The sequence below is a fragment of the Chelmon rostratus genome, chromosome 19 (genome assembly GCF_017976325.1).
Source record: "Chelmon rostratus isolate fCheRos1 chromosome 19, fCheRos1.pri, whole genome shotgun sequence".
NCBI lineage: Eukaryota > Metazoa > Chordata > Actinopteri > Chaetodontiformes > Chaetodontidae > Chelmon > Chelmon rostratus.
In genome coordinates this window covers 16012285-16032763 of record NC_055676.1, presented here as the reverse complement: position 1 = coordinate 16032763, position 20479 = coordinate 16012285, and the positions used below count along the sequence as shown (strand labels likewise).

At 43.1% G+C, this 20479-nt stretch overlaps 1 protein-coding gene across 4 annotated transcripts in view; it reads right to left on the bottom strand.

Annotated features, from left to right (window-relative positions):
• Positions 1 to 2266: 2266 nt before the first annotated feature.
• The window catches only part of ctif (CBP80/20-dependent translation initiation factor), a 51520-nt gene continuing 33307 nt past the window's right edge, over positions 2267 to 20479 (bottom strand). For 3 of the 4 annotated variants that reach the window (XM_041960777.1, XM_041960779.1, XM_041960778.1), the window contains 5 exons: positions 16024 to 16624; positions 14484 to 14783; positions 10696 to 10851; positions 4794 to 4847; positions 2267 to 4132 (listed from right to left, as the gene is read on the bottom strand). In XM_041960777.1, the coding sequence (XP_041816711.1) occupies positions 3911 to 4132; positions 4794 to 4847; positions 10696 to 10851; positions 14484 to 14783; positions 16024 to 16624 (1333 nt within the window). In that variant the 3' untranslated portion in view covers positions 2267 to 3910. The remainder of the gene's footprint in view (positions 4133 to 4793; positions 4848 to 10695; positions 10852 to 14483; positions 14784 to 16023; positions 16625 to 20479) is intronic. The other variant, XM_041960780.1, reaches the window with a different exon arrangement.

Genomic DNA, 20479 nt, shown 5'->3' with positions numbered 1-20479 from the left:
CTTGTTGTAATGTGGTCTGATTCTAAAGTCACAGCTACTGTATCTTCCCATCTTCGGCTCCTGCAGCGTAGACCGCCAGTAAGACATTATCCCTCAGGGCTAACTAGCCTGTTCAACTGTCTGTTTTCACTGCACAGAGCCAAATTAACCATGATGCTAATTGTCAGCCAGGGCCGGCTCTGTCTTTCTTCCACCATTTGCATTTATTCCTCAATAGGCTCCCCATACTGTCCCATGGTTCAGTCATCACTATATATATATATCTATATGTTTCCTCACTTCATCTCCTCCTACATTTATTTTACTGTCACCATTTCTTCCCACTTCCTTTGCTCCCTCTCTTCTTCCACTACAGCGGCTGAATGAATCTTTCTTTTACGCTGCTTTTGCTGCATGAGTTGGTCTGTTGCTGTATGCTGCCTCCTCTACTGTCTCTGTCTGTATTGTGTTAAAATGAGGAGCTTACACGTGTTGTGATTCTGAATGAAATCCATCTCTGACTCGAGAGAATAAGTAAATGAAGCTCGTCATGAAGTTGATGGCATATTTCAAAGTGTGCTGTACACTGTCAAATGCATTTAAATAATATGACACGTGGGATTATATGATTGATGTGGACGAGTGCTGAAGGACGTCCTGTTGGTTCTAGGCACGGGGTCCTCAGTGGGGAGGCAACCCCCCGACACTGAGCGCTCCCGTTGGGACACCCACAGTCGGGGAGCCCCAGGCATGTGTCAGGGCTAACCAAAGGCAAATCACTGGCCAAGGACACACTGCAACACACAAAGTTGTTGAAATCCTGAAGCGTGGTCTGTTTAATGTGTGACGATGTAAAGGCGATGAGGAGTTCCAGTGTGCACATGGATGAATTGTTAATATAATGACCTACTGTGGTGCTGAGATTAGTTACGCAGTCTGTCTGGTGATGGCAGAGGAAACAGTGTGTGCACCATTGTGTTTCCCTTTGTGATGTCTGAATCTGGTCATGACGACACACTGACTTCCATGTGACTGTGCTGTTAAGTGAACAGGCAGAAAAACACACCACAGTTTGTTCCGTCACATCTTTTTTTTTTTCCTGTTAGTTTATTTTTCAGTTGCTTAGAAAAACAAAACGAACAAGAGCTCACAGATGACCTACTATTGCCAATCTACAGCTTGTCTGTGCGCCAAGCGGAGCCTCGTTTTTTTTTCCAAAAATTTATGCGAGTATGCAAATGAAGGTGCGTCTCATTCAATCGTCGAGTGAGTCATGTGACCCGAGCAGAGGGGTCTAAGGGCACGCAGGGTGGGGGGGGGGGGGGCTCCAGTGCCACAGACGAGGGGGGTGATCCCCACCTGCCCCCATCTGCTGTGAGAGCGAGTCGCTCTTTGCATAATGGAAACTCATTGATGTGTTTTTTTGTTGTTATTTGTCAGAAACTAAAACACGGTAATACCACACTTACACACTTGCCAGCAAGCTAGGTATCACAACTGTTTCAGATGTCTTGAAAACCCACCAGACGGGAAAAAAATAATATATATATATATATATAAATGAGCTAAATATAATTTAAATAGAAACCTAGACATATAATTAAGACAACAAAAGACAAAAAAAAAAACAATAAAAGAAATCACTTCTTAAGCAGATACACAGTTACAGAAGATTAGACTGAGTCTCCACAAACATTTGTGAACTTTAAATCATCCTTCTCATCTAACTAATCTTCTGGGTTGTGTTTCTACCACACAGGATCTTAATTCTTGATGCAAGACAGAAATAATATAAAAACACTTAAAACTGCCCACAGAGATTCAGTGGGAAAACTAAGTATGTGTATGCATGTGCATGTATGTGTGTGTGTGTGTGTGTGTGTGTGTGACTACTCCCAAACAATGAGCTAGTTCCTGATAGAAATGCATGGGCAGGCCAGCTTCTAGCCACACAAGCACAATTTTCCTTGTGTAGCATCTCTGTTGCACTATCCCCCCTCCTATGTCAATGTTTTTAAATACTTGTAAATATACTGTATGCAGATTATATATAGAGCCCATTCACAAATGGTACAAGATTGGCTTGGTACGTCAATATCATAGTTCACACGTTAGCTGGAATAAGAGTCACATATGACTAGCTAATGAGGTCATACAATAAGATTTCTTTTCATCATTGTCGTCTTCAAATACACAGGTTAATAGGTGTCATTTTTTCTCAAAAACAAAGCAAGATCAACAACAGTCGATATTAAACACTTGCAAAATGTCCACTGCAAAGAATGGCTTGAGTAGGAGAAATTTTTAATGAAGCATTTCACTTCTGTTTCTCTGTGTGCCATGCTTTTCTCTTTTTTTTTTTTTTGTCGTCACATCGCTTTCTGTTTTCCCCTCTTCAAATGTGTTTTTTTTTTCTTCAGCAACAGAATGATGTGAAGTCCAAGTGTTCAGTCCTCAGTTAGCCCTCTGCTGCCACAGGCCTCGAAACGAGAGCGCCTATAAAAAGGATAATTGACAAGGCCACCAGTCCATTAAAACATCCTAAAATCCCTCACTATGCTCAACCCATTTCTCTCACTACTGAGAGTTTTAATATTAATCCTCAAGCACTGATTCAAATTCAAACTTTGCTTCCTTTTTTAAAACTTTAAAGCAAAATCTCCTCAAAACAGTGCAAAACAATTCAAACCTGTGCAATAAGGCCTACCTCTAATACCTCATACATACATTTTACCATAAAAACAAGACTTCAAAATAACAACAATAAAAACACTAACTGATTAAAAAAATAATATAATATTATCACTGATGTGGTTAACAAAGCGTGGACATGCACGGCTTAACAGAGGAGAAGAGACATTCCCCTGCAGGACAAAAACAAAAGAATTATCAGACAGCAGTTTCTGTTTTAATGTTTTTCTAATGCTGCGCCCCCCCCCCCCATATTCCTTCTGTGTCTGCTGCTGACACTGGCCCGTGCTCGGGGAGCAGGGAGCTGGGGTGCCAGAGGGGTGTGTTAGGAGTGTGTCGCCTCACATGGGCTCAAGCAGCCATCTGCCACCCTACTCTAGCCAGCCTGATCCTTATCCTTAGTCCAGCCCGGCCCAGCAGGCCCGCTGTCTCATCCCCACAAAAAGGCATCCTGCTGGGGTGTGTGGTGGTGGTGGGGAGCCGCGGAGACAAAGGCAGGGAGGAGCTGTGGGAGCTGGGGAGCGCCACAGCGAGGCCCTTTGACCTGGTCCCTGGCCCGGCGGGGCAGACGGCCCAGACAGACAGCATCGTGTCTACTCCCTGCCGCCTCCTCCTCCTCCTCCTCTCTCTTTTATCAGCCACACAGACCCCAGGGGCTGACGGAGAGACAGAAGAGGGGGAGGAGAAAGAGACAGACAGCAGGGGAGGGTGGTGGGCAAATGAACACAATGAAGAGACTGACACGAACTACCCTGACCCCCCGTCCTCCATTCAGCTTTGGGTACGGATCTCTCTATTCCCTACGGGCAGGCTGCTGCCCTCGCCTCCTCTCCCCTGCGTGACCCCTCCTTTATCCCTCAGCAGCCACAGCCAGGCGAGCCCCCGCACTGTGTGGCCAAGCACGCCCCTACTGGCCATATATACGTTACCGTTTTTTCAAATACGTGTCAAATGCTTCTCGTTATTTGAACGCCACATGTAGTGTTGCCTCAGTGGCTGCCTGTTTAGTGGGTAGTGTCTGGTTTGTTTGTGGCAGTGGTCACCGATCATGGAGAAATTATCAAAATGTACAGATAAACAACCACGTAAAGCACGGGCTTATTTAGGGAGGAGAGTGACGTGATTGTTAAATTCCTGTGTTTTGGTTTAACTAGAAGAGCAGATTGATGCTCGACTGGAAAATGTTTCCTCTGGGCGTCGGGGGGGGGCTTGTCTCCTCTCCTCCAGGGGCAGCTGGCACCTAGGCAGTGGTGGTGAGCTTTTGGATGGTACGGTTGTAGTATTGGGTGGTGAGAGCCTCCAGGGGGCTCCAGCGGTGTGCATGCAGCTCGATGACCTCCATGAGGAGAGAGCGGGTCAGCTGGGATTCGGCCGGACAAAGCATCTTGTCCCTGACGGCCGCTAGGAGCTCTGTCATCATCTCTGGGAGCTGCTCCTCCAGGAGGCGCCCCATGCTCTGCAACTGGAGGAGAGAAGAGGGGAGGAGGGAGGATGTTAGGAGGCAGGCAGTCAGCAAAGGTGTGTGTGTGTGTCCCTTACCAAGAGCAAAAGACAACGTCTGGCACCTTGTTACTGTGGATACAATCAGACAGCAGAGGTTCACACACCCTCTGGCCAGCAAACTGTGTGTGTGTGTGTGTGTGTGTGTGTGAGAGAGAGAGAGAGAGAGACTGCTGGTAAGCAATCAAGACTGCAAAGGATGTGGTTGTGTTTGTGAGCATCTGGGAACTGTTTGCCAACCAGGGCTCACCTGTCTTTGCTCTTTCTGTTGTTTTACCTCTCTGTCTTATTTGGGTGAGAGCTTCCTCCTCCTGTACAATGACCAAAGTCTGTCTGATTTAATCCATGACCCTACTTAAATTCACCTGCACTGCTTTATTATTCACAACCCTCAGGAGACTGCTTTAGAATATCAAAGAGTGTGTGTTTGAGATTGTTAGCAGTCACCGCACAATATACTGTGTTTCTAAGTACTGGCTTTGTGGGTATCGATAGGTCTGTTGTTAGAATTTGTTTCTTACACACTTTTGTTCTACATTCAATTTAGTTGGCCTGCTCTTACACAAATTTCAAAAATACAAGCATTAACTGTTTGTGTGTGTGTGTGTGTGTGTGGTCCGTACCTCCATGGAACAGCAGAGGACTGCATCTTCCTTAACATCTGTGGACTCCAACAGCTAAAAGGGACAAGAACAGACACTGTGTGAATATACTGAGACACTGCAAAGCAAAGAGCTGCACAAAGCGAAATAAAGCAAGACAAGTCCAAAAGTAGCAACAAGTCCAGCGTAATGAGTGAGCAAAACCTAACCAGGCTTGCAGATGTATAAATATACTGTATATTTGGACATAAGCCACATGGGTGGGGGAGATTAAACAAATGCAAGTGTTTGTATGTGCTAATCAGTTCACAAGAGAAGGAAAAAAAAAAAGAAAAGGAGCTAATCCCGATTGTAAATATTTTCAACATTAACATTTAATCTTGGAAGTCAACACACCAGGCTTTCATCCTGGCAAGCTAGCTAACCACCACACATCAAGGCTCGCTGTACACCCCAACACACACACACACATACTGTACACACACACACACACACAGTGTAGCCAAAAACAAACCGTGGAGCTGGTAAACATGCTAGCTGGCTTCCCCCCCTCAACACTGGCCTCATGCACAGATGGGCACACAACTGGTACTTTCAAACAATGCAGGGAGGTACAACAACAGAACGCTTCCCATGCTAGACTGTGAGCATCTAGTGTCAGATTACAGGAGGAAGGAATTTGGTTAAATACTCATTTTCCAGCTCTGAGGCTGTTTCCAAAGTAAAGGAAGTAACAGGGAGGGTTTGCTGCTGGACTGATGTCTAATTAAACTTTGGAAGCACAGAGCTGCTGCACAATGAGCAAAAAAAAGGTACAGTGTAACTGCAGGGTACAGGCACACAATTATGGAAAAAAGTGAGTGAGATCATGGAGTGAAAACACAAGAATTCAGTGTATTTAGAAGCAGGATCCGGGACGGTAATGTGACTCAAAGCTGCAGTTTTTATAGCAATGTATCAAATGACAGTGTGAAAGGGGTCACTGGTAGTGATGAACCTGCAGAGAATTATCACCAGAATCTGCAGCTTCCCCCGGCTTTACAGGGCGTCATATCAAGTTTCAGCTCATTGTTTAGCTGTCTGGCGACTTTACTGTTTTGGTTCACTCTGGCTGTTCTCATAGTGTCGTTTTCAGCCTCAACAGGCAGCCGTTTTCACTGAAGAAGCTCTAAAAACCATTTGTACACTACTTGAAATTAGCTGGTGAACATAGTGGAGCATTTAGCAGATGAAGAGCAACATCTTTCCTTTGGGAGTTTGTAGAGACCAAAAAATGAGCTAAAAATGAGTGAATATTGGATGTACACTCGCCAGGTGGTCAGTAACACGACTCTGACTGAATGACTGAAACATTTATTGATCCTGAGTGGGGAAATGAACGTTGCTCTGTAACTCCTGAATATATAAATAAGCAACTGTTTGCTGACAAGTTGGCCGTATCAATGTGTTGATGTCAATTTTATGTTCACAACTTGTTTCTGCTGCACCCAAGCAGTAAAAAAAAAAAACCATTTACTGCAGGTTTAAATCAACGGGATCAAACTGAATAATAGCAAGTTTTTCTGCTGGCATGGTATAGAGGTGCCGAGGCCGACTTATGGAGGCCACCTGCTGAATGCATCAAAGCCAAATAACTCCAAACCAAAGTCTGACTGTATTTCAATTTAACACTTGTTGAACTCAAACTAAAGTATGCTTCAACACTTGCGTTAAGAAAGAGAAACACCTGAATCTTTGTAACTGATAAAAAGCAAAGATCACCACCATCTGATGCTACACATCCAACACCAGCTGGCCTGTTATTTCCACACTGTTTTTTTTTTTATTCCACCTATCATTCAGGCCCAGCAGTTGCGCAGACGTCAGCTTCTCAGTATGCTTAGACGGGTGTGGTGACAGTGTGGCTGTTTGATGTGGGAACTAAAGTCTCGTCGTTCCCAGAGCAGGAGAGCTATGTGACAAGCAGGATTAGCTCATAATGAGTTCTCCGGGGAGCCCAGGGAGAAGTTTTTGCTCAGTGCGTTTAAAATGGTCTAATCTTTACTCATCTATAATCAGTTCTTCTAGCCACTGCAACAGCTTTTCTCTCTCCGTCTGTTCTCCAGCGCGATGCTGTCGCTCTCCTGTCACTCTTGCACCATAATGTGCAGGAAAAAAAAAAACTTTCTGTGAGACTAATACCTTACAGAGTCCCTCACAGCCAGATCTCTGATTAGTTACATCATCAACAAACAAAGCTTGCTGCACTGGGAAACCTTGGGATTCTTTCTGATCCCCATTTATAGTATTTTCATTCACAACACATTTGATGAGGAAGATAAAAAGCATCAAAAACTAGGACAGCTGTGATCCTCGTGCACCACTGAATGGAAGAAACGCATCCAACATGACAACAAAACCTCAAGTGAGTCGATGAAGTTGACTAGAAAAACATCCTTTTTCATGCAAATTTTCCACTGAGGCTTCGTCTGTCTTTCAGTTCAACACATATACACTCACCGGCAACTTCATTAGGTACACTTGTACAGTCTAATGTGATCCAATACAACAGCTGTGCCATTAATTCTATGTTCACAAAGCTTGTAATTCTTCATTTTTGTGGGCACTGTCAGAAAGGTAATAATTCTACTTGATGTTTATTATTGAGGTCATAGTGGGTGGTGGCGTTCTACTGGAGTGAATATACTGAAAGGTGTTTCTAATATTCAGCCCTGTCATGCATGCAAATGGGACGGACAAAATATTAGAAACACGCAGTCCAGTTCAACACCACTGCAAACCTCAGTTATAAACATGTAGTCAAATTCATACCTCTTATTATTATTATCTTTGTAAAGGCAGAATTTATGGCAGAGCTGTTGGATTGGAGCACATTAGATTGAACAAGTGAACCAAATGAAGTGGCTGGAGTGTGCAGATTAGTACATGTTGAAACCTGCTGGCTAAAAAAAAAGGGAAAAAAAAGAAAGGATGTACGAGTGCTGAGAGAAAAACATGTTTCACCAGGAAACTAATGACACACAGAGTGCTCAAAGTTAAAATTATTACTACTTCAACTTTAACTGGGCTTCCAATAGTTGCATAGCAACAGTAGATCTAGCGTCAAGACCATCATTTCTCTTAGTTACATTACATAATATTACTCTATTTCTGTCACATCAGTGCTGTACTTTTCTATGCTTAACAAAAAGGCTTATAAACAAACCACAATGTAAAACATTACACACAATGCTCAGAACAATCAAGCAGTTTTTTAAATCATTGTCTGAATATACTGTATTTTCTGAGTCAATTGTCTTGGACTCCGAGGGCCCGTGCTGACTTTTAAAGAGGGATACCAAGGCACAATATAAATAGCTCCTGAGGTCACCAGCAGACACAGTGTGTGCACATGCTTTCTGCAGTGTGCAACTGCAAACCAATATCCAGCCTCCCTGGGCCACATGCAGGTCATTTGCTTCAATAAAAGATGGTTTTACCTGTCAATTCAAGCGCCCTGCGACCTGCCTTCTCGTTTTCCACAGCTATTAGTGGAGGACTGTTCCTCCTTGAGGAAGAAGGAATGTTTTTTAGTTCCTCTTTTTTGATGTAGGGTATATAATACACTTTTTCATCCAGCCTGTGCAACTTAGTTAGCTTTACATATTAAATATTAATTTCTGATTTGCAAAAAAGGGTTGAGGTAAACTGTTGCACACTCATGCTGCTTAGCTCAATCACTGTTCTAAAAATACACACTCACCATAACATTTCATAACAACCTAAAATATGTAACCACGAGAAAATGCTGAGATAGTAGCAAGCTAGTTAAATGAGCAAAAGAAGGCAAAACTTCTGCTTCCCTAACTTCATATGGTGGGCCTGAACTCAAAGAAGTTTCACTATAAAGTGTGCTTCAATGCCCACATGGTTACTTCATCTATGTGGATATGGCTATAATCAATATTTTAATAATAAGGAAGTATAATTGATAGTTTCAGCTCATTGTTTAACTGTCTGCCACTTTACTGCTCTGTTTCACGTTCATGGCGTTGATTGGAGACGCAGCAGGCAGCCGTTGGATAAAAACTGGTGAGCAACAGAGAGCTAAAAGTATGAATTTTGGACTTATTGGATCAAGTGGCTAGAAATGCGACTCCACCAAATGAATGCTATGAAGGATGTTACCTTCGCTGAGGATTATCTAACAGTGCATCTATGTGGATTGTATCATTTAAAACATTATTGGGTTGTGTGAGTCATGAATGGATGAGATCACCGCCTTATTACAGCTGCCATGTATACCCAAACACACTTCCTAACACACCCCAGTTGTTACTTAATCCTGTTCTGCAGGCTACAACTACAGAAGACAGCCGCTGCACACACACACACACACACACACACATATAGGCGAGCGCACACTATTGCATGTTACAACAGGATAGACAAAAACAGCAGATGGATCAAAATCAGGAGCGATGGCTGTAGGAAATAGAGATTGTCATATAAGCACAAATGCACACAATTTCACACATATAATTATAGAAATATTTTGACATTATTCGCAGGTGTGTTCTGAACTCAAGCTAAATGTGACACTGCCGATGCTGGAATATGGAGGTGTGTTTATTTCTGACTGGTTGCGCTGTGCGTCCACGCCCTTGGTCATGCTGCCGGGCCTTCTGCTGAGATGCCTTAGTGCCTTGGGAATACGCTCAGACAGGGCGTGGATGGCGTTAATTGTTTGTTGTGTTCGTGTTGCGAGACGCTGGGTGTGTGTTGAGTGCCAGACCGGCAGAGGTGTGGACGTGGGCGGTAAAACTACCTGGCACGTGCCTCAACCCTGCCATTATTTCTTCTCTCCCTCTCAAGCTACACATTAAAAACAATTTCCACTCCCAGATTCTGTCATCTCCCTCTCCCTTCTCTTTTCTTTTCTACCTGTCGTGCCATGTATAAACTTCCTCTGCAGTAACTGTCAACCTGACCACAGTCTCCTCTACTTCCTCTCACCTCTTCTCTTCTCTCTTTCTCACCCACCCCCCCGGCACTCAGTTCCCCTTTCAATATCCCGTCTGTCATTAACCACTTCTGTATCATTTTGCGTCTGCTGTGGCTACCCTATATGGTTTCCATGGTGATCATGGGAGTGTGTATGTAGGACAGCATGACCAGCTGATGAGAACTGAACCTGGGGTCATGCATTTTCCTGGAACTGATGGTGTCCTGACTGGTTGCACCACTAACCAAACCACACTGTGGCGTCTGGAGTCTAGACTAGGTCTGACCAAAAACAGGAAACTCTGACTTGGTGCATGTATCGATCTGAACGGACAAGACATACAGACGCAGCTGGATGCTTTCATCTCACCAGAACACATGGAGATGATTGAATTGGTTATTGACATACTTATTGATTAAAAAAAAAGGTGTACAACCCTGAATCCAAAAAAAATTGGGACGCTGTGTAAAACAAAACAGTATGTGATAACTTAATCGTTTCTGACATATACTTAACTGAAAACTGTGCAAAGACAATATATTTAGTATTTTAATTCTTCATTGATTTTTATAAATATTTGCTTATTGTGAATTTGATGCAGCAACATGTTTCAAACAAGTTGGGACAGGAGCAACAAAAACATCTGTGTGGAACATTTCACAGGTTAACAGGTTGATTGGTAACAGGTGATAGTGTCATAATTGGTATGAAAGGAGCATCCTGGAAAGGCTCAGTCGTTCACAAGCGAGGATGGAGCGAGGTTCACCACTTTGTGAACTCGTGATTGTATGAAGGATGTTACTGCATGGGCTCTGGATCACTTCAGAAAACCATTGTTGGTGAACAGTTTGTTTGCAAATGACTGCATTCTGTTTTCGTTTCGGTTTTACATAACTTCCCAACTCTATTGGAATCAGGTTTGTAGATCTGGATACAGACCTCTCGTAGGCAGGTGTAGATGGGACACACCAGCACCCTGAACGGCTCCCCGGAGCTGCTCCTCATGGTACCAAATACCTCACACAAGAAGGTGATGAAACCTAACCACCTCTCCACATCTGACTGCTGGAGCTCCTCTCGGCCGGAGAAGTCCCTCTGTGAGGGGGGTGGAGAAAGGGAGGGGGGAAAGACATACAGGTTAAGGAAAGAAATTAACACTGAAACACTACAGTCTATCTGGCTTTTGTAAAGGTGCAGTACAAGTCTGAAGTAGGCAGTGAATGAGAGGATATTTAAGTGTTTCATAAATTCATCAGCAGTGGTAGTAATCACCATTAACATCTTTGCTATCTCTCTGATGGGAGTTTTTGTAGGTGGCACACGTGTTAACCTTGCAGCTTAAAGTACTTGAAGCCAAAAATCAGTTGAAAAACACATTAAACAAATCCTGAATTTCTTTTATCTGCCAGAAGTGGAGGAGAATATGTTAATTTGGTTTGAAAGTGAAGGGTAGTGAACTGTGTCAGTGCTGTAAAAGTGTTGGGGTTAATATGGGTTAATGCTTAATGCGCACTTGTAAAGATGTTATACGGCAGGTTAAACTGAAACTTTATTAACATCGACTCACTCCGCTTCACACTTTTTTTTCTGCCTGTTACTGCGGAGTGAAGTGCACTGGAAACACGAGCGCCTTACATTTTCACACACTCGTACAACTACGCTGCTTGTGTGCAGACATGCAGAATTACAGCCTTGAATGGATCCAAAAAAAAAAAACAAAAAAAAAAACACACAGGCAAAAACAAACATACCACGCACACTCAAAAACAACTACACACGCCTCTCATACACCTCCAAGGACATCGCCACGGTATCTGACACTTAAACAACAAGCCAGCAAAATGGCAACATGTACAGCAGCAAAGCAGACAAAAAAGACGACTGAAGCAACAGAAAGGATGAGCTGATTTGATGAAGGAAGGCGACGAGGAAGGTGTCGACAGCATTAGCGAAGCTCAGCTCAGCTAAATAAACAGCATCTTTCATCAGTAGCGGTCTAGCTACATTTAATCAGAGAAACAACAAACCTCGATGCCTCTCTTTTAATAAGCTGAGCGGTCTCAGGCTAATTGCCCCCACATTGAGATCCAGGGGTCTGGAAGCAACAGTCGCTAATGACAGCCTTCATGAGCCCACTTATGACATTTAAAATGTTTTAAAGCAAAAAAGCCAAAATGTCAAAGGCGAGGAGGGGGCCCATGCCGGCTGGGAAGTGGGAATTAAAGTGAGAAATAAAAGAAGAGGAGGGACCACACAGTTGTGAAAACCAGGGGGGAGGTAAACATAAAGCGGAGAAAGGGGGTAAAAGGATTAAGGCGGGATTCACTACTGCTGGGTGTGAGGTAAAAATATCAGCGCGTAAGGAAAGACATGATTCAATGGAAAAGCAAGAAAACAGAAGGGAGGAGAAAAAAAGAAAGGTGTAGGAGTGTAGTCGAAAAGAGCATCTGCAAGGGAAGGAAAAAGGAGTAGGAGTGAAGGGAGGGAGACGGAGGAGACATGGCAGGCAGCAGGTGGGTTAGCATTTAGACTTCGAATACCATCTCATGACTCCACGTATGTCTTGTTTGGCTTCTTCTAGACTCCCAGGATGGAGCAGGGGGTGAAAGGGAGGCGCGTGGTTGGAAGAGCGAGAGAGGGGGAGCGTGCAGGGAGAAGTAGCGATGCACTGGCCCGTGTCGTTCTGGGTGAGGGGAGGCGATAAGACGGGGGGAGCACAGTAATAGAGAGCTCATGAGGGACGAGGAGGGGGGAGAGAGGCGGTGAAATATACAACGGCTTAGACGATGTTTTCATCATGGCTGCAAGACTGGAACTGTGCAGTTAAGTGAAGGGATGGAGGGTGAAGGTGAAGGGGGGGCACGTCTCTCTCCCCTGGGTGTTTAGATTAGCTTCTCTGCCCACTGACATTTACTGTACAACATCACACACATAGCTGGCTTCCACCTGAAAGTGCTTTCTCATAAAACTAAGGCTGAATGAAACTCCTGAGATTACAGAGAGGACTTTGTTAAAACATGCAGTATAAAAAATGATGATCTGCCAGAAAACAAACACACAAACAAGTGCTGCTAGCTTCAAATGAGCTTTAGAAGGGCATTCAGAGAGCATCTTGTTTATAGTAACTGATGTATTTCTTGGGATATTTTGGGTGGAAGCTACACAGGGAGGGATTAAAAAGCAAGTGATGGAATGAAATGTAGTTTTATCCAACAATCAATTTTTTCAATAATTATTTTGGTTAATTTCACAGTCACAGAGCCCAAGAGTGACATTTTTGGATATTTTTTTTGTCCGACTAACAGATCCTTAATTTTCATAAAAACAGATAAAAGCAGCTTGCATTTGAGTAGCTGGAACAAGAGTTTGACCTTTTTGTTCGACGAATTATTCAAAATGATTCAATACAAGTTGGCAAGTAATTTTCTGTCGATTGACTTGCCATTTCAGGACTGATTGTGACTTAACTGCAAATCAATTGTTGCTGAGAGTTTACTTGCAGACAAGTACGAGACCTGTGAGGGATCGCACTTCGAGTTGCAATGGAGCCAACACATTGAAGGAAAGCAAGCATCAGAGTGTGACATATTAAAATATTTCAGTGCGTAGAACTATTTACAGAAGACAACACTGTTTTTCTTTTAAAAACCAGAGTTAACAAGATCCACTGAGATTAATAATGATGGCGCTGCACAGACAGGAGTACAGACAGTCATGTCACTGTGTTCATTTTTTAACCCTGCTGTAGCTGCTCTGTCGGCTCATTATCAAGACAGCAGCCAGTGGCCTCCTACAGCAACAAAGCAGCGGTGGAACAAGTACTCACATTCATCACTTGTAGTAAAAGTACAAAGTTCCTATTAGTTTGTTGCAAAATAAGTAACAACTACATCATTGGTGACTTTGTGTAAATCCTCGCAGGGCTTTGCATAATCTGAGCAGGTCTGATCAGCCACATAACTGAAAACACCTGTATGGCTTTGCAGGGCCTTTAATCTATTACAATGCTTCACAGTATAGTAACTAGTAACTAAAGCTGTCAGACCAATGTAGTGGAGTAAAAGTACAATAGTTCCCTCTGAGTAGAGTAGAAGGATAAAGTAGCATAAACTGGAAATACTCAAGTAAAGGGCCTCACAATTGTACTTAAGCACAATATTCAAGTAAATGAGTAAACTCCACTGCAAGAGAGAGAAATACTAATGAGACCCTAACCGATCGTGGATGTAAGGCTGATGCAGAAAGTGATATTCCTTTTTTGAAAATAAACAAAAATAAATATTTTTAATTTTAAATATCCAATCAATGTGGTTATTTAAGAAGTGTGACCAAGGTGAGCACCGACTGGGACGTTTTGCAGTTGAAAGATAAACTTGTGAGTGCTCACTAGTGGACAAACATGGAATGAGATCCTGTATCTAAATGACATCCTACATTGTGTAAAAGACATGTCAGGTGTGGCTCTAATATTTACTGTGCTGCATCTAAACTGTATCTTTGTAAAAGACAAATCCCCTATCGTGGCACCTACAGTATTCATTCATCAAATCCTCATGTTGATTTAAAAACATTGCAAAGCAGATACATAATGAGATTGTTATACAGATGTGAGAGTTACCTGAATGTTGGGAGAAAAAAATGCTAAAGTAAAGATGAGGAAAGTTTGAAGCAGCATAGACATCTCTCCTCTGCTGCACCTGACTAACCAGTTCCCTCCCCTTCCTCACCTGCAGCATGTTGAGGAGCAGCGATCTGAACTTGGTCCCGTCCACCATGAACAGCGCCATCTTGTCGCAGAGCTTGGCGGCCGTGGCCGCGAAGCTCCTGTCTGACACGGCCTTGGAGTAGATGGTGCTGACCACCTGAGCCAGGGTCTCCTCGGAACGTGCCGAACACTGAGCCTCCTCCATGAAGGAGGCCAGCTGCTGCTCCACCCCACTGCTGTTGCTCCTCATGCTGTTGAGAAGGTCCACCAGCCGGTCCATGCTCTGTGATCCGGAGCCCGACGCCTCCACACGTGCCTCCTCCTGAGGCGGCCGATGGGAAAGGATATGAGTGGTAGCACAGGATTCAGTTTCAACATAGGTTTGACCACAACTTAAGTGCTTTTCTCAGTGATTAAGGAAAAATGAATGAGCTAATTTCTCACATGTATTATGATGAAGCAAGTCAATTAGGCCTAATCAAGTTTAAAGTGTGTAAAGAGTATTCCTTATGGAGTAGCTGCTCTAGTTAGAAAACCATGGATACACACATACAGTGGGTAGGCAGATAAAAGGCTCTTACCAGTCTAATGTGTCAATGAAATGTGATTGTACTGCAATTTATTTCCTCTTAATATGCATTGACAACACCTGTCATGTTCAGAATGTCTTAACTGAACTGATTTTAAACTGGATGTTGTTAATTACTGTCACTGTTAATTATATAAACGTGTTTTTTTTTCATATAATTGAACTGTCGATGTTGGGGGGTGTGGTGTGGGGTGAGAGCTGACTCACTATGTGCGGGCATTTCATTTCTAATCAAATTGGAATTTCCGTTTTTCAATTTAATCAAGCTACTCTACGGTTTCTCCATGTACCGCCTGGCAACTGCAGAAGTACCGCCAGTTGCACCGGCATGACAAATGACGTGAAACCCAATCACTGGTTTGTGACACATAACCAATGTGCTGGATCTTTTTTTGAGATCCAGCATATTAAGTTTCCATATTAAATACATCATTTGCAGTAGTTCCGTACACTCTAATCAAGCAAAAGCTGGCTCTTAGAGTGGATCCATTGATTCACTGGTGTCACTGGAAATATGTTTATTAATTCCTGCCTCGCGGCCTGCTGGGGAGTCCCGTGCTGTCAAATCAAACCACCGCTGGTGGTAATGAGGTAGCTGTAGAAAGAGGAAGCTGAGAGCAGCAACACAGTTGGCTGACTCGCCAATTTAGTGCACACAGTGGAAAACATCAAAAACTGTTACGCTAATGCCGCTTTAGTTTCTTCACCTCCGTCGTGAGAACATGCAGCCTCCTCTGTGCCAGTCTGGGTGTGTCAACCTGAATGCTAAATAACTAAGTAGATGAATGACTAAAGCAAGACAGTGTAAGAAAAGTGCGTGTCTAAATGCCTGCATATTAATGACAGTGTATATGTGTGTGCATGAACATAACGCAAGCAATTCTAAGACTAAATGGTGGCGTGTGTGTACACATACACATTAGTCCTGATTGCCATAATACGGACTGACAGGCACTAAGCAGCTTTTCAGTACCTTGTCCTTTAGTCTCCTCCTCAGCCTCTCCTTTGATGACTGTAGCAAGCTGATTTTGGGCTGCTCCGACTGGCCCTCGCTTGCTTTTCCACTTCCTGGTGGGTTGGGAGATTCCTTATTAACTGTCACATCTGGGAAAGCGTTTGTAGTGGGTGTCGACTCAGACTGGGGTGACTCACTGGGACTCTTGCCGCCGAAGTCTTGAGGTGGTCTGAGCTGCTCGTCACCCGGTTTTACATTCTCAGTCTCTTTGTCTTTGGTTGTTCTTGGGGGTACTCCTTTATCACCTGCAGTGTTTGTCTGTCCGTGCCCCTGACCTTTCTGATTGTGGTGCCAACGCCGGTTCTGGCTATACCCGTGGTGTGGCGGTCCTCCTTGGCGCTGCCCATGTCCTCCTTGATACTGGCGAGGCGGCCGACCAGCACTGCTGTTTCTGTTGTCTCCCAGTTCTGTGAAATTCTGCTGCTGTTGGTTTGGAGAATGTTGTTGGGTTTGATCCCGCTGGTGCTGTGGTGACTGTTGTTGTATCAGCTGAGGTTGGTTCTTCCCTCCGCTGCCTCCTCCTCCTCCACCTCCTCCTCCCTGAGGCCGCTGCTGTCTCCTGGAATGAGAGCAGGTTTCAGTTAGCATCATTGTGATGTAGCAGCAGCTGGCTGGTACCTGCAACCGCTCTGGTGCACTCTGACCCGCCTCTCTGTGTCACACTACGAATAACCATGACGGTCTACAGCCTCCTGCTTCAAAGCTCACTTTAACTCATCGCAAAATTCAACCATTTCTATTTTATCTTCAACCATCTTATGTGGTCACAGTGACTAACCAGTGCTCTTCTGGAAATATTACCCTGACACTTCACAACCAAACACAAACAGTAACCTATCATCTACTGATGCAATCTGTAAGTTCCTTCAAATTCAAAAGCCCAATGACTGCTTACATGTGGATGCACAGTGTGTCTGTGTTTTCCTGTCCTGCATAGCTCTGTCCTGTCGCTGCACTGGCTCTGGGCTTGACGAGCCGCTGACATATGGTCCAGGGGATTAGTCACCCTGGCACCTAGGAGGCAGCCTATTATCTGCCTGAGCCTGTGAACTCGCAAAAAAAAAAAAAAAAAAAACCCAACTAGCAGCAGATAGCACACCTTATTTCAGATGCACTCAACTCTGGAAGAGCTTTTTTCTCTAAATTGTGCAGGATGCGTGTTAATGCAAATGCAGGAAGCTGAGGCCTGCTTCAACAATAAATAAATATCTAAGCAAGTAAAGGGGATTTGCACCTTTTGGGCACTGGGATTTCAGTGATAGATCAATCAATCAAGGTCTATGAATCAGCATGTTTCAGGTGCCAGGTATCTCCACTGCAGCTCTTATGTTTGAAATCGATTAGCCGATAGCAGCACTTGTGTCTGAATTAATCACAGTACATATAAAGTCATGTCTGTCTGGCCAAAGAGAAAATCAGGCCAGAACACTTACACTGGATATGGCATACTTGACTAAAAACATTACATTAGTGCATTAACTCCCACAAAAAACATTTTTAATTTACATGTATTGTGCACTTTTCTGTCCGGAGAAAAGGACTACTAGAAAATGAGCAAATTTTGATGATTTAGTAAAACATCTAAAAGCATAGGGTAAAACAAGAAAAGTTTACATATGCACTCAAGTCTCTATGTTCAAACAGTACAGAATGCTGCAGGTTCCCTGCAGCTTTTGTCCCTTTTTGAATATGAGGGATGAAAAAATAAGAAAAAAAACATACACTAAAGAAAATCTGTGACACCCAGAGGGCCGTGTAAACCTTGTGGAGGATGGATTGACGAGAAAAAAAAAAGAAAAGAAAAAAAAAATTCAATTCAATGAGTTCATCAATGCCAAGACTGCAATGTGGGTTTTCATCATTCCTCACAAAAGCATTTCCTTGCACTTTTTAGTTAGTTTAGTTAAAATGTGGAAAATGAAATAGCGAGCCAGACATTTCTGAGGCTGTGTAACAAAAGCACATAATGCGTTCTACGTAGTGAAAGAGAACTGTGTGGCACTATCACACTCAATAGTTAAGTTTACAAACCTACTTTGTAAAAATGTTCAATTCACCACAAATACAATAATATAAGAACAACCTTGGAAATGTTCTTTGAGTTTAATAGCAATCCAATATATTGCTACATGCAACACATTTTTGCAGAAATTTTGTGAGACTACAGCACTGACACATGGCAGAGATGATGGATTTTATTGTAGAAATGAAAAATAACTGTTATTTGAAGCCATAGCTTGGCCTATTGTATTGGATTGCTTGATAATAATAATAATAATACATTTTATTTGGAAGCGCCTTTCAGAACACTCAAGGACACTTCACAGAGCGGGTAAAACACAAATACAATACAAGCACAATAAATAAAACCCAACAAGTAAAAACAAGCAACAAGGAGAAGTGGAGTTATAAAGAGAAAGCAGTCCGGAACAGTGTTGAACTGAAAACCGGATGAGTTTTCAGTTTGGATTTGAAAGTGGGGAGAGAATCAATGTTTCTGATGTCGGGCGGTAGTGAATTCCAGAGTTGGGGAGCAGAACGACTGAAAGCTCTGCTCCAACTGATATTGTACATATTATTGTTTCTAATGCTTCTACATACAGTCCGGTAACAAATTATAGTAAAAAAACAAAATGAATGCTAAAAATGGAGATTCATCCATTCTAGTAGGGGTGTAGTAGTCTGGTATAGTTTGGGGGTCAGCTTGGTCACTGCAAAACAATACAAAGATGTGAGTGGTCTGTTCCGGGATGACGTGTTCCCAGTGTCAGGTCTCAACCTACAAGACCACCTGTGGGAGATTTTGGCCCACTATGTATGACAGTAGGCTGGTTCCAGACCCCTGAATCACCGCTCAAATCTCTGATTGCTTCACACAACGTCCGGTGTTATACCCACTGACAGATGTTTCCACTGGCTGGAGAAACAGTCAACCAATCAGAGCATAGTAGATGGGATCAGGAATGGGGACGTCGTCTTCCCATGTAGCTAGCAACCTGTCTACACTCATGAAAAATACCGACAGAAAAATGGCGGCAACCGCTCATGAGATCAACGCAGCTGTACAGCTGACGTACTCGTCAACAAACAGAAGTAATTCTTAAATTGACATACTTCTAGAGTTGAAACAGTCAAACATTAATCTGCAACTATTTGGATGATTAATTAATCAACAGGGTCCATTGTCTAAGCAAAAACGCCAACCATTGGCTGATTCAAGGCCGTTCAATGTGTGAATTTTTCTCTGAAAATAGTGTCTTGAGGATTGTTGGCTGTGCAAAAGAAGAAGAAATTGGGATGAGCATTTTTCCACAGTGTTTTGAACTAAATGATCAATTGTGAAAATAATCAGCAGATTAATCAGTAATGAAAATCATTAGTTGAAGCCGTAGCTGTTTTTCATCTTAAATCTATCTGTAGATGTATGTGTGTGTGCTGGTAGAAGCACGCAGACAGTGAATGTGTCTTAAGTAATCATGGGGGGTGTGTGTGTGTGTGTGTGTGTGTGTGTGTGTGTGTCTTCATTTAGTTTATATGTCGCCTGGCCCCTCCGCTCCACTCCCTCTGGGAGTTTGAGAGACAGTTCATCTTCTGACTCTCTGCTCTAGCCTGCCTCCAACTCTATGCAAATGTATTCAGTTGTTCATCCGCCCGGCACAAGTTTTTAATCAGATGGCTAAACTCTGCTACTTCTACAGCAGACAGTGATGAGGGAACACCATCTTATCAGGCTACTCCCATCAGCATCCTTCACTTTTTTTTTTCTCTACACCAAACATTAAATATAACATATATGAGCTGCTTATCAAGGTTCTACATTTTTTAACCTACGTTAAAACCAACATTTTTAACCAATGTCAACGTTGACTGACAGAAATTGTGAGATCTCATTTAATAGGACTGCAGAGGGTGCGATTTCATAATCTTATGCAAAGCCGCAGACTGCTCTGAGACACCCTGAGTGTCTCTCCCTCGAACACACACTTTCACTCATCTGATGATTAATCTGATTTCTACACTAGCTGTTAGTTTAGGCTCAGCTCTAATAAGCCCGTCTCCTGATCCACTGGTGATGCGGAGAGGTGAAAGTGAGACAGTAATAAAATGTTAATCATATTTAATGACTGCGAGCTCTGCAGTAGCTTGAGTGCTGCTCGGACTGACTATCCAGGGAGATGTTTGCATTACGGATAAATAATGGAGCCACTGATGAAATTTCATCGTGTCTGGCGCGATCAATCGTGCAATCAAATGTTAAACTGCCTCTTTTTTTTGGTTGAGGTGATGAGTCTGGCAACATTATGGTATTAATCAATTTTAAATTAGTGTTTGATGTTGCCTGGCTGAGTCCCCGTTTTTCAAACCCCTCTATTGTCATCTTACCTACTACTTATTGTCACCTGTTTGAGTATTG